Source organism: Palaemon carinicauda, chromosome 5 (assembly GCF_036898095.1).
Source record: "Palaemon carinicauda isolate YSFRI2023 chromosome 5, ASM3689809v2, whole genome shotgun sequence".
In the NCBI taxonomy this organism is placed as follows: Eukaryota; Metazoa; Arthropoda; class Malacostraca; order Decapoda; family Palaemonidae; genus Palaemon; species Palaemon carinicauda.
In genome coordinates this window covers 183,186,061-183,201,150 of record NC_090729.1, presented here as the reverse complement: position 1 = coordinate 183,201,150, position 15,090 = coordinate 183,186,061, and the positions used below count along the sequence as shown (strand labels likewise).

General features: G+C 41.3%; 1 protein-coding gene across 2 annotated transcripts in view; it reads left to right on the top strand.

Moving 5' to 3' along the window:
* LOC137641669 (golgin subfamily A member 6-like protein 26) overlaps positions 1–13,388 on the top strand; it is a 41,218-nt gene extending 27,830 nt beyond the window's left edge. The window contains exons 3-4 of one of the 2 annotated variants that reach the window (XR_011044564.1): positions 6,577–7,572; positions 12,971–13,387. Coding sequence is in view for 1 of the 2 variants with exons in the window: in XM_068374445.1 (XP_068230546.1) it covers positions 6,577–7,455 (879 nt within the window). In the remaining variant the exon portion in view is untranslated. Of the gene's footprint in view, positions 1–6,576 lie in introns of both variants that reach the window. The other variant, XM_068374445.1, reaches the window with a different exon arrangement.
* The last annotated feature ends 1,702 nt before the right edge of the window (positions 13,389–15,090 follow it).

Below are 15,090 nucleotides of genomic sequence, written 5' to 3'. Positions count from 1 at the left end.
CCACTGAACAATTACAGTGCAGTAAGAAGTTGTTTGGTAATCTCAGTGTTGTCAGGTGTATGAGGAAAGAGTAGAATATGTAAAGAATAGGTCAGACTATTCGGTGTGTGTGTGTAGGCAAAGGAAAAATGAACTGTAACCAGAGAGAAGGATCCAATTTACTACTGTCTGGCCAGTCAAAAGACCCCATAACTCTCTAGTGGTAGTATCTCAACGGGTGGCTGATGCCCTGGCCAACCTACTACCTATTAAAGTAGTAAAGTATTTCATATAAGTTCTAAGCTCTTTAGATATATAAAAAAATATAACATTAGATACATTTAACTTAATTTTTTTCATCTGAATAAGAAATCTAGAATATAATTTTCTATGCCTTAAAAACCATTAGTCTCACTATTGGGGGTGTTGCTCAGACTCTAGTGGTAAAGATGGAGCCACTGTGCCCTCAGTTTCTACTTGGTCAGGGTTCAAATCCTTGGCCAACCAGAAGCCATTATCTTGAAGTTAATTCTCCCTTGGGTCTCTGACCTAAGGTAGAGCGAATTCAATACAGTATTACGAGATATTTGTGGCATATGTATATATGTAGGGTTACGAGTTTAATTAATTTTGTTAATTTGTACTGTGTACAAGTTTGTATCCTAAAATATTTATATCCTAAAATAATTTGTTTTGACATAAAGACAAACCATCATTCTTTAGATAGGAGTATGACTTCAGCAAAGCTGGAACACTGATTTGTTCTGGTACTATATAAAAACCTGACGCTCTCTACGGAGGAGTATTATTTCGGTGATAGCTGAAAACAGCTGTTATAGCTTTTACGAAGTGTAACTACCCTCCGGTATTTAGTGGAGAGATGTAGCAAAGGTAGACCAGGACCACGCTCAAACCAGCACTAGAAAACAACCACCAATTCATTTCACCTCGGTGGAGTACAGACGTCTTAGACATTCGTTAAAACAATAAAAGTTTCCCTAATTTACTGGCAAAAGCGCTGAAACTTTTCTTTTAATCTTTATTCTCTTTCATGGTTAACTGCCCATGGGGATCGTAATCATGTGGGTTTAACCGGCAATGAACGGCCCTGTTGCAGCACCTTCTTGTGGGCAGAGGAGATGGATCTTCACGGTCTCTGCCATGCGTGTAAGGGTAACTCTTGCACGTAGGAGTTTCCATGCCAGGCGTTTTGGGAGTGGTCGCCCTTCCATTGGTTGAGGTTCAACAGGCAACGGAAGAAGAAGGCTAAGAGGAATTCTTATCCTTCAAGGTCGGCCTAGAAAAGGAAGAAATCTTGCCATCAGTCTCCACCAGCTCGTCCTCGCCATCGGTTTCTGCCAACTTGACCTCGCCATCGGTCTCTACCAGCTCGACCTTGCCATGATTCCTCTGCTCGATTAGCTTCCCCCAGGAGTTGGTCAAGCACGAGTGACGCTCATGTGACTCCAGGACAATCCTATGTATTGGAGGCCTCCATTTCTTCCCCTAGTGAAGCAGCGCCGGCCACCGCTGTAAGGAAGTCGCTCTCATACAATGTGGTTCATCTACTGTGGCCTTCCTTGGGTCTCACTGGTTCCCCAGGCAAGGAATGGTTATACAGTAGGAGTTTTTGTGGCTAGGTTCGCAACAGGAGCAGACATCCTCCCCCTAAAGACCAGAGGTTGAGGACCAAAAGAGTCGCGCACTCAGCCGTCTTAACCTCAGCACCTGTTGGGGGATTCAACTGCTGCCTCCGTAAGATCGGAGAGCAGCAGTTTTCCTCCAAGGGCTCATTCCTATATGAGAAGGAATTCTGGTACAACCTTGACCCTTCCCAGGCTGCTATGGGTGATAGCTCGAAGGAGGAGGAAACCCTTGATGACAGCTCGGAACATTCTAATGGAGTGCTCCCTAAGTACGAAAGTCCAAAGATTTCGCCCCTGAACAGAAAGACATAAACCACATCTTTCTGCAAGGCCTGTCCTATTTGAGGAAGGTCAAACCCCTAGGGGAACCAGATCAAGTTCTGATGGAGGGCAAGAACACTGTCCTAGATCTCTTTTGTGATACGCCAAGACTAAGATAGCTTTTCCTGGTTCAAGGGGGTTAAAGATAGCCAAAAAGATGGCTTACGCCCAAGTGGCGGGAGCATTCCAGTCCCTTCGAACAGTTGACTCTTCCCGGATAATTCCTCCCCAATAATGGTCTCTGCCATGCGTGTAAGGGTAACTCTTGCACACAGGAGTTTCCATGCCAGGCGTTTTGGGAGTGGTTGCCCTTCCAGTGGTTGAGGTTCAACAGGCGACGGAAGAAGAAGGCTAAGAGGAATTCTTATCCTTCAAGGTCGGCCTAGAAAAGGAAATCTTGCCATCAGTCTCCACCAGCTCGTCCTCGCCATCGGTTTCTGCCAACTTGACCTCGCCATCGGTCTCTACCAGCTCGACCTTGCCATGATTCCTCTGCTCGATCAGCTTCCCCCAGGAGTCGGTCAAGCACGAGTGATGCTCATGTGACTCCCGGACAATCCTATATATTGGAGGCCTCCATTTCTTCCCCTAGTGAAACAGCGCCGGCCACCGCTGTAAGGAAGTCGCTCTCATACAAAGTGGTTCGTCTGTTGTGGCCTTCCTTGGGTCTCACTGGTTCCCCAGGCAAGCAATGGTCATACAGTAGGAGTTTTTGTGGCTAGGTTCGCAACAGGAGCAGACATCCTCCCCCTAAAGACCAGAGGTTGAAGACCAAAAGAGTCGCGCACTCGTCCGTCTTAACCTCAGCACCTGTCGGGGGATTCAACTGCTGCATCCGTAAGACCGGAGAGCAGCAGTTTTCCTCCAAGGGCTCATTCCTATATGAGAAGGAATTCTGGTACGACCTTGACCCTTCCCAGGCTGCGATGGGTGATAGCTCGAAGGAGGAGGAAACCCTTGATGACAGCTTGGAACATTCTGATGGAGTGCTACCTAAGTACGAAAGTCCAAAGATCTCGCCCCCGAACAGAAAGATATAAACCACATCTTTCTGCAAGGCCTGTCCTATTTGAGGAAGGTCAAACCTCTAGGGGAACCAGATCAAGTTCCGATAGAGGGCAAGAACAATGTCCTAGATCTCTTTTGCGATACGCCAAGACTAAGATAGCTTTTCCTGGTTCAAGGGGGTTAAAGATAGCAAAGAAGATGGCTTACGCCCAAGTGGCGAGAGCATTCCAGTCCCTTCGATCAGTTGACTCTTCCCAGATACTTCCTCCCCCATAATTCTGGCAGTGGAGGTATTATGAGATTGTAGAGGATGATCTTTCTCCCCTACCGCTGGATCCGGCTACTTTGGCTCTGACACAGACATCTTTTCTGGCTAAACTGGCAACCTTGCCAGTGTATGCATTTCTCTGCGGGTGATACAGTCAACATGGAAAGTTTTGCTAAGTGTTCGTTACGATCCATTTCATGGTTTTACTATTGGTTAAGAACAGTAGACTACCTTGTGAAGAACAAGGACTTATCTACTGAACTCCTCAAAGGAAAGAAGCGCTGTTGGCCTCCCTTCTTTTGGTAGCTAGGACCTTGTAGTTCCTGACACAAAACATCGTGAACCAGTGAGTTAATTGGGCGATGACCTCGCGCTATATCTCAGCAGTACCTCCACCGCAGAGATCTTCTCTGGCTAAGGCTCATTAGACAAAGAAGAGCTCTCAAAAAGAGCAGACATCGCAGGCCCTAGGCCCCAAACGGCCCTTTAGACCTAAGGGCTTGAGGAGAGGTAAGGGAAGCAGTAGAAACAGACGACGACGATCCTGCTAGGGAGGGCATTCCCCTGACCAGTCCACCGGTAGGGGGTTGCCTGAAGAGCAAATGGCAGAAGTGGATGTTCCACGGGTGCCGAGCCTTGGTCTCTGTACTAAGAGAAGGCTATATCGTCCTGTTTACACACAATCACTCTCCTCTGACCCTTCATCCGATGTTGTCAGATTCGTATGCGAAGGGGTCTGCTAAGGAACAGTCCCTTCGGACCGAAGTTCAGATCATGTTAGAGAGGTCCCGGAAGGGTCTTCGGCCTTCTACAGTCATTTATTTCTTGTAGAAAAGGCATCTTGAGTTTGGAGATAAGTCATCGATCTCTCAACCTTGAACGATTTCATACTGCTGACTCCGTTCAAGAAGGAAACGAACCAGACGGTCGGACATAATGTCATACCCTTCATGCTATCGTTAGACCTCAAGGATGCATACTTCCAGCTCTTCATTTATATATCCTCAAGGAAGTACCTGAGATTTACGTTAGTAAGAAAGATATACCAGTTGAAAGTGTTGTGTTTCTGCCTGTTCAGAGCACCTCGGGTGTTCACGCAGATCTTCTCCCTGGTATCCATATGGGCCCACAAGAACGGCATCCATCTGCTTCATTATCTAGCCGATTGGCTGGTTCTGGCAGACTCGAGGGAGACCCTTCACTTCCATCGAGGCAGATTTCTTGCATTTTGCCAAGATCTGGGGATCATGGTAAATTACGACAAGTCCCATCTGCAACCATCTCAAGACATGATATATCTGGGGATGAAAATCATGATCAAACTAGGTAAGATTTTTCCGTCCGAAGAATGAGTTAAGAGATTGAGAGAGATAGCTCAGACCTTCCTCTCAAGATAGACATTGCCAACACACCAGTGGCCAAGGCTGCTGGAACACTTAACTTCTAGAAAAATTAGTTCCAACGGCTGTCTGCGCATTCGTTCTCTTCAATGGCAGCCGAATGGTATGTTAGGATTTTTTTTTAAAAGTTTAGAAAATCAGACTGGATAATCAGTTATCTAGAATGCTTTAACTTTTAGGTCTGCGACTCAACTAGTTTTAAGAGTAATTATGACCAGACTTTAGGTGGTAACAGTTATAAAAAAAAGGTAAAAAGATTAAATAATACGGATGGCTTACAAAAATATAATTGCTCCTACATGAATACAAAGCTTTGTTCTTTACATAGAAGCTGGTGTTACAGACATAAAAACTTAATGAGGCATCAACAACTGGTACCAGTGGTAGCATTGGAACTCCAGTTAGTTGTGAAGATGTGAGTTTGCTTCTTATTTCTCCTTAACTAATTCCTTCTTTCTCCTCCTGACACTTCTTTTCAGTAGATGAAAAGAGACTGGAGTAGCCATGAAGAAGGTTTCTTAGAAGACATTCCTCGGGACTTCTTGCGACCACAGCGTTGGTTTATGTCATAAGCTTTAATTAATTTTATTAATTTATTTTTTTAATCCTTTCTTAATTTGCATTTAGATGTTATTGTCTGGAAGTTGTGTGATTGGTTTTATAGGTTAAAATGACCAAATGTTGTGAGTGTACGGGTATGATTGATTAATTTTTATTATATAATGCTGAAGGGCCTTTGATGCCCCAATGCTTGGCTTAAGGCCTAAATTATATATTTAATTTGATTCTCTTGTGGAAGGGATTAACAGATCTCACCCTTAGGCTGTTACCTTAGGTTTGAAGTGGTGAGTCTGTGGGCCAGATGAGGGTGAATGTAAGCCAGGTGTACCTCCTGCATTTGAGAAGGTGAGCAATCCCATATGGACTGAGCACCATCACCATAGGGATTATGCTACCTGTGGTTTCTCAGTCAATTTATTCTTCAGGTTGATCCAGAGAGAGAAACATTGGGCATTCCTCTACAAGGGACGTCTTAGAGAACATGTCTCTCTGGCCAGAGCATTTCGGTATCTTATAGACTCTCGTACTTCTGCCAAAGCTGCTTCTTAGTGGCATTGGGTACCTCATCTTTGCGGGACTAGTCCTTGCTTGCTAAAAACTCATATGTTGTCTTACTTAGCCTGGAACCTAGATCCAAGGATGGTATGGTCCTCATTTGTAGGACACTGGCATATGTTGTTCCTGCAAACATGAGTAGGGCAAGAAATAACTGTGCCATCCTCTGAGTTTCTGGTTCAGCTCCTCCATTGTAAAATCCCTAATACTGTTGAGAGAGAGGTATTCTGAGACTTAGTACTGACTTTCCCCCGAAGTTAGTTCTAGTCTTAATCCTAATAGCTTCTTCATCCGTATGTGAGGCTGTTAAATTTTCTTACTCCCGTACATGACCAAGAAGGATTACATGTCCAGAAAACAAAAGAACCTTCGAGTTCGGTTCTAGATGACTTCCTCCCACCAAATGGTGTGTCTCGTATTGAAAGGATGAAAGGTTTGTATGCACAAAAGAAAAAAATCATGTGTAGAATAATTTTTATTTTTCATAGCTATACACCCCTATATCCTTCGAGTTCATACTTCCTTCCTCAACCAACCCTCTCAGTCCTCAGGTTTGAGGTTAAAAGTTGGGTAGGCGGGTGACCCCCATCTACCTCCCGCAACTACTGCATCAAGCTTGTAAATGATTCAATGGCCTTTCTAGTTCCACTGAAGTCATACTCCTAATTAAAGAACTCGGGTTTGTTTAGGCAGGAAAAATACAAACCACTTTAAATATTTGTTATGTTGCATAGATACAGTAACTTTAAATATGGCCAATCATTAGGAGATTTAGTTGGTTATGGACCTTATGAAATATGACCCATGGTTTATCACTTAACCTTATTCTATTTTGCAGCTCCATGGTTCCAGGGAAAACATAGAACGTAGTCATGGAAAACATGTCTCTGATGTTCCTTATAAGATGCCGATATATGAATCACAGAATATTAGTATGATCCATAATACAGAAGAACCTACATATGTACGTCCCAGTTACATGTATAGGCAGGAATCACATGCTAATAATAGCGGACATTCTTATCCTGTGCAGGAGAAACTAAAAGAAGAGCCAGAGGATGCTAACTATGTTGAATATATACCGCCAAAAAATGATGGACATAAATCTGAAAATGTGCTAGAAAAAGAAAAGCAGTGCACCCCAGAATTGCCAAAGTTAAAGAAATGTAGTCCAGAAACCGACATAATAGAAAAGTCGCCTCCTATTGAACGAGTTGTAAGTCCTAAATGTAGGTCATCACAATGGAAGGGTACAAAATTATCAGAAGAGGAAATTGCAGCAAAACGCGCTGCACAGGCTGCAGCACAGAGGGAAGTTCGACGTCGCAGAAGGGAAAAAATGTCAGAGGAAGAGAAATTATCAGAACTTGCTGCATTAGCAGCTTCTCAAAGAGAATCACGACGGCGGCAAAGAGAAAAAATGACGGAAGAAGAGTTACATCTACGGCGAACATTAAGTGCCATTACCCAAAGAGAAATTCGTAGGCGTAGAATGAGTAGCATGACTGAGGAAGAACTCAAAGCTTATCGAGCCCGGGAAGCCCAAAGACAAAAAGAATTAAGACATCGTAAACGAATGGCAATGACTGAAGAGGAGCTTAAAATTGTCAAGGCCAAAGAAGCTGCTGCATCAGCAGCTCGAAGGGCACGACGATTAGGAAAAGAAGTCAAATCTTCTCGTCTGAAAGTGGATAAACCAGATTCCTCTCCTAGTTGAGGTTGAAATTGTTACAAATTCTTTAGGAGGATTGTACATCTAATCAAACATGACTTTGTCTCCTTAAGATTCAGCAGGTTTATTACAAGAGAAGTCTTTAAAATAAACTGAAATAAGGTAAGAACACCAAGAAAGGGAGCTAGTGCAAAACAAGTCTAGTGCGATAACCTTCAGGTATCAGAGGCTTTGCCATTGAACTTTGTATATCAGGTAAAAATTTCAGTCAAAGTACCCCAACAGTTTTAGTCCATCTTTAGTCTTGTACTTTTCTGAATGATTCTAAAACTGACACAAATAAATGTTCCTTTTACTGTATTGCCATCTATGAAGATATGAATTAAATTCTTAAAGGTAACTTTACCTGGTATACTATCCAAGGTTCTAATGCCCAGTTGGAGGATAGATTACAATGATTTGTTTAACCTAAGTTGGTAAGTGATGTGAAAGTAGGTTTAGGTTTCATCATCTAAGGTTATAAAATCTACTTATTTGAGGTTTTAAACATATGTAATTAATGAAATAGATAATTTGTGCCACTCCTAACTTTTCCAAGAGCATCCTTTTGAAAACTGATTTGCTGTTCATTACCATAGAAGATTAGATGGCCAGTGTATACTATTTCCCATTCTTTTTAGCTTCAAAGACCAGTGCCTCTTGTGCACTCCCAGGAATTGTATTTAGAATAATTTTCCATCAGCTAAAAATAGCCATTTCTGAATCTGAATCAGTATATGCTAAGGTATCTTCACTTATGTAGTAGCCAGTACTTAAAATGTAAAATTACACAATTCATATTCTTTATGCTGACCTATACAGGATTAGTTGTTCCAATCATTCCTCATTATTTGAAAATGAGGCCATTTGTAAGCTGTCGCAAATTGCAGTTCTTTCTATCTTCAATCCACTCATTTCTTAGCAAACAAATGTTACAAAAGGATGAGAAGGTTCTCTTTCTGCACAGGTACTTTATACCGTAATCTCCAAATAAAACACAGGTAGATCGGGTTCGAACCTGTTAATGAAATTTCTGTAGGGTAGCTAATCACCATGAAATGTCCAAACACATGCTGTTGTACCAATGTCTGAAGGTGTTGTATCAGTGACTATGTGGTGTTATTAAGCTACTTAATGATTACAGCAATGAAGTAATAACTACCGTACATTATTTTTTTTTATTATTATTAGTACTAGCTAAAATGCAGTCCAGAAAGAAAGTCAGAACATTCCAAGCAAAAGGTAGCCTAGTAGAGTAAGAAATACAGAAGCAGAAACATGCAACTGTATACAGTACCAGAGAAATAACTTAATAGATTAGATGATATGATTAAAGTATGAAAGGAGGCTCATGTGCACCTGCTCAACAAAGAAGCATTTGTTCCCAGTTTGAACTACAGAGTTGCAACGATTCAACTGCATGACCAGGAAGATTATTCCAAAATTTGTTAAACTTCACTTTGAAAATGCAGACTTAGAATTAATATATATTGGGTGATATAATCTTGGTAGCTTTAAATGCAAAGGATAATGAAAAAATTTTGAAAGATTTTATACAGCTCAAACAATACCGCACAGTATTGTTGTTATTAATCACACACATACATATACCAAGGAACTTCCCCCAATTTTGGGGGTAGCCGACATCAAACAATGAAACAGAAAAGGGGACCTCTCCCCTCTATGTTCCTCCCAGCCTGACAAGGGACTCAACCGAGTTCGGCTGGTACTGCTAAGGGTGCCACAGCCCACCCTCCGCCGTTATCCACCACAGATGAAGCTTCATATTATTATTAATATTATTATTTGCTAAGCTACAACAATAGTTGGAAAAGCAGGATGCTATAAGTCCAAGGGCTCCAACAGGGAAAATAGCCCAGTGAGGAAAGGGAATAATGAAAAACTAGAAGAGAAGTTTAAGAACAATAATATTAAAATTAATATTTCATATATAAACTATAAAAACTTCAAAATAACAAAAGGAAGAGAAACAAGATGAAATAGAGTGCCCGAATTTACCCTCAAGCAAGAGAACTCTAATCCAAGACAGTGGAAGACCATGGTACAGAGGCTATGACACTAATCAAGACTAGAAAGCAATGGTTTGATTTTGGAGTGTCCTAGATGAGCTGCTTACTATAGCTAAAGAGTATCTTCTACCCTTACCAAGAGGAAAGTAGCCATTGAACAATTACAGTACAGCTGTTAACCTCTTGAAAGAAGAATTGTTTGGCAATTTCAGTGTTGTCAAGTGTATGAGGAAAGAGAAGTGTAAAGAATAGGCTAGACTATTCTGCGTATGTATCGGCAAAGATGAAATGAGCTGTAACCAGAGAAAGGGATCCAATGCAGTACTTTCTGGCCAGTCAAAGGCCCCAACTCATAGCAGTAGTATCTCAACAGGTGGCTGGTGCCTTGGCCAACCTACTACAAATTCAATTTGAATACCAGACTTGGAATATGAAATTTAACGATACCTCAACTATTTATTTAACAATTTAAGATCCTAGTCTGTTGCATAAGACCAAATACTCAGCACAACAGAATAACAAGATTTACCACAGGCAAACAGATCAGTAGTACTGTACTGTACCTCTGTTTTTTGCTGGACTGAATACAGTACCAGCAAATTGATATGCAGACGGGAAATTCAAGTCCATTTACGTTGTGTACTATATTTTATAAAATTCAAATCGGTTTACAAGTACTGTATCGTATTTTTCTGATTAGCAAGCAAAAATTTCCCTCCATTTGTACCCTTTTTTGGGGGGGACAAGTACTGTACCAACAAGCCTGTCCCACGTTGCGTATAATTTCTCTGGTGTAATGAAACGGTATTTGCAAGTCTCAATTGTTCCCATACATAGAAACCATCATCCTTTACATAGGAGTGTGATAACAACGAAGCTGGAATATAGCTTTTAAAAGACAGGAGGTTTTTCATTCAAGAAGTTATTTGCATATTTACCATGAGCTCAAAAGAAAAAAAAATTTAAATGTAAATAACCGTCTAAGAATGTTGATCACTCCTGGAGACCTTTTAGTTTGGTATATTGATTGTTGCAAACAGCAGCTTGGCATCAGCACTTTTTGTCCCTTTGGTAATTAGAATCTATAGTGATTTCTGAACATACGATTAATTATTAAAGGGAGAAGCGACCCAAAATTGTTGATAAAAACAAACTCTACATTACTCATGTCTTATGACCAGTAGGCTTGATTTCTTTTTAACAATACTCTCAATAAGGAAAGGTACAGTAATGTTGCTTAACGTGTATCCAACATGTTCTCCACGTGACTTTGGCCCCCTTAGGTTGTTAGTACTGTCAATGAATCTGGAGCGGTGCATTATAGGCATTACTCGGAGTCTGCCGTATCCGTTCAGCCCGTCTGCTCTACATTTACTCATCCATTCTGCTATACTGTACCTCTGCTCACACCTTTCTATCCAACCTCTTTAATTTTACCTCACTGAAGCTATTGAGATTTCCCTAACTTGCATAGAGTTGAATGGCCTCCCAGGCTTAGGGCTGAGCCTTATGGCCCAAATTCATGTCTAATCCAATTCAACTACAGTACTGGCAGTGGGCTATGGCATTTTCCTGCCTTTATCATCATTCCTTCAGCTTATGCTGTATGTTCTGGTGTGCATTTCTTTTATTAATATGTTTTGATTTTCACTTCTTTCTTTCTACAAATCCTTCAGGCTAACCCTACTAGTATAGAAGTGTGCTATTATTTGTATTTTCAAGTCCATAAATGAAGTGAGTGAATGGTTTCCGGTGAGAGTGGGGCTGAGACAGGGATGTGTGATGTCGCCGTGGTTGTTTAACTTGTATGTTGATGGAGTGGTGAGAGAGGTGAATGCTTGAGTGCTTGGACGAGGATTAAAACTGGTAGACGAGAATGACCATGAATGGGAGGTAAATCAGTTGTTGTTTGCGGATGATACTGTACTGGTTGCAGACACAGAAGAGAAGCTTGGACGATTAGTGACAGAATTTGGAAGTGTGTGTGTGAGAGAAGGAAGTTGAGAGTTAATGTGGGTAAGAGTAAGGTTATGAGATGTACGAGAAGGGAAGGTGGTGCAAGGTTGAATGTCATGTTGAATGGAGAGTTACTTGAGGAGGTGGATCAGTTTAAGTACTTGGGGTCTGTTGTTGCAGCAAATGGTGGAGTGGAAGCAGATGTACATCAGAGAGTGAATGAAGGTTGCAAAGTGTTGAGGGCAGTTAAGGGAGTAGTAAAAAATAGAGGGTTGGGCATGAATGTAAAGAGTTCTATATGAGAAAGTGATTGTACCAACTGTGATGTATGGATCGGAGTTGTGGGGAATGAAAGTGATGGAGAGACAGAAATTGAATGTGTTTGAGATGAAGTGTCTAAGGAGTATGGCTGGTGTATCTCGAGTAGATAGGGTTAGGAACGAAGTGGTGAGAGTGAGAACGGGTGTAAGAAATGAGTTAGCAGCTAGAGTGGATATGAATGTGTTGAGGTGGTTTGGCCATGTTGAGAGAATGAAAAATGGATGTCTGCTAAAGAAGGTGATGAATGCAAGAGTTGATGGGAGAAGTACTAGAGGAAGGCCAAGGTTTGGGTGGATGGATGGAGTGAAGGAAGCTCTGGGTGATAGGAGGATAGATGTGAGCGAGGCAAGAGAGCGTGCTAGAAATAGGAATGAATGGCGAGCGATTGTGACGCAGTTCCGGTAGACCCTGCTGCTGCCTCCGATGCCTTAGATGACCGCGGAGGTAGCAGCAGTAGGGGATTCAGCATTATGAAGCTTCATCTGTGGTGGATAATGTGGGAGGGTGGGCTGTGACACCCTAGCAGTACCAGCTGAACTCGGTGGAGTCCCTTGTTAGGCTGGGAGGAACATAGAGAGTAGAGGTCCCCTTTTTGTTTTTGTTTCTTTGTTGATGTCGGCTACCCCCCAAAATTGGGGGAAGTGCCATGGTATATGTATGTATGTATGTATAAATTTCATTTGGTCTTTTTTAGGAGTTGTACTAGACAATGACTTATTGGTCTTATTAAATTACTTTATACAGTACTTATTGGTCTTATTAAATTACTTTATACAGTAATTATAATGTTATGTTGGCTATTTTATTGTATATTCTCTCATTAGTACATGACACTTAAGTAACTACAGTACTGAAATTTCATTAATCAACTGCATTTGATAGGGTGTTTCCCTCTACCACTTTTTCAATAACTAGTTATAAAATTTAACATGTTCCTAGTTCTTTTTTTATATATATATATATATATTTATATATGATTGCATATTTTCCTTTTTAATTTACAGTAATTACTATACTTAAGTTCTGCTCGAGTACAGAGCAACAACTATTATTTTCCTTTATGTGACTACTTTACTTTAAATTTTTTGTGGCAGGCATATTTGCACTTGTTTGCAGAAGTGTTACTGTAATTTGTAGTAGTGGTTATCTCAGAATCCATTACACTGCTTTTACCCAGGGATTAGAGAAGCTGTTCAGTTCCTTTCTTTGCATAGTGAGAGACTTTCCAGTAGAACAACTGCCTCGAGTGCACCTCATGGTCTGATGAAACGTGATGTTTGAAGGAAGGGTTCAACATTTTCAGGTAATGCTGTCTAAATTTTTAAGTTGTGATTTTTAAAATGAGATAGATTTTAACAAATAATTTTAGCCAACACTATGAGAGTAAAGATATTTATTCCTTGGTATAGTTGAACAATTTTAACCATTAAATTTCTGGGGTTCATAAAATGTCTTGCTAGTTAGTATCGGTTCTTGGTCCGTAAAGGGGCACAGCAATGTTTTTCTGTAATTGCTAGTGAAAATTTATTTTTCATATAATATTGAATGTGTCATTTTGAAGCCGAAAATATGTACACGTGTTACTGATTATATTAAAAGAAAACGAGAATGAAAGTCAAAATATGCTGAGTTTAATTTATCCACATAAATTTTAATTAAAGTTGTAACAGTCAGAGTGGTTAGGAATATGATAATCTCACTAGAACTTTAAACCATTCTCGATATTCATGCAGGAGAATACATTCAAGAATTGGGAATTTTTCAGTCTTATTCTCAGTCTGAGATATAGTGGCCAACCACCACCACCAGGTTAATCTATTTTTTCCTATTGTCAGAATGCTCTTCCTTTAACCAGCCTGACCTAGGCAGGATTTTCTAATCCAATTTTGTCTCTACAGGAATACATACATGCTTTTGGTGAAGCTGGATACAAGCTAGAACAATAATGTGGTGGCAGTGGGAAGCCACAACCAGCTAACTGGCCACTGAGCCCTCACTTTGTTTTCAGACTCCAGGTAGGACAGACGTACCATTTCTGGCGCCATCAAGTGGCTGTGTTAATCTTTTGTGTTTGTTGATCATTGTCAGCAAGGGATATTTAGAAGGTAGGACAGATTTACAGTATTTTCCAGATAACTGTAGCATTGTGTCATTCAAGACTTATAAATACACATTTCCATAGTTGAGATACATCTTTGTCCCATGTGGGGCTGGGATGGTTACACAACTTCAGCAGCCACCACAGGTCCAAGCGCAAAGGTGTCAAGGAACTTGCAAGTAACCCTGCAAGTAAAAAGCCGTGAAGGTGGTCTGTCTCTTTCAGATACCAGCCCTCATCAGAAGAGGAGTAAGCCTGACGTAAGTTTCAAAAAGCCAGAAAAAGACTGTTCCTTGACAACTCCTTGGATCTGCCAGTGCTAATGAAAGGCTTCTTAACATTCGCACCTGAGTAAAAAAATAAAGGACACTGCCTTCCACCCCTTAGCATTGGTGACAGCATAAGACAAACTGTTCTATTTGCCAACTCTCTTTGCTGATACTAAGGTCAGCAGAAGTCTTGAGAGTTCAATCTCTGTCTGATGACCTTCTTAAAGGCTTAAATGGGATACATATAAGAGCCTTGAGAACCAGGATCACATCCCACTTGGGGGTTTGGGGCCTAAGGTCCCAGGGTGGGCAAGATTTTCGAACCTTCTCATGAGCATAGATAACTCCCACAAAGAAGAGAGATCAAAGTCCTTCAGTCGGAAGACCATACTCAAGACAGAGCAGTAGCTGTTGATAGCCACAACGGACAGATGCTTCTTACAGCGAAAGACGACAAGGAAATCTATGATCTGTGAAAAGTTGCTCCGACCAGAGACAAATCCCTTTTGCAACCTCAATGGCACATGTCCCACTTGGTTTCATATTTAGTTGTAGAGGACCTCCCGAGATAACCAGACATCCCTTGCGCAGTGCCTTGCAAAAACCTTTCACTCGGAGGGGATGTTGAATTGTCTCCACCCGTGAAGTGCCAAAGACTCCATGGCATGTGAGTACCTCTTTCAGTGTGGATGACAGAGATGTGTGGGGTCACAGTTAGTTCTCTTGGGACCTCAAGCAAGTAGAGATACCACTCTGCTTGAATCCATCTTGGGAGCCACCATGGTCATTCTGATATCTGGCATAACCAATACTGTTGATTACCAACCGGATCAGGCTGAATGGTGGTGGAAAAGCATACACAGCCAGGTGATCCTATAGGTGTTGGAAGGAGTCATCGAACGAGAGAAGAGAACACAGAGAGCATCCTCTTCAGTCGTTTAGCAAACGACTACCTCGGAGGAAAGCC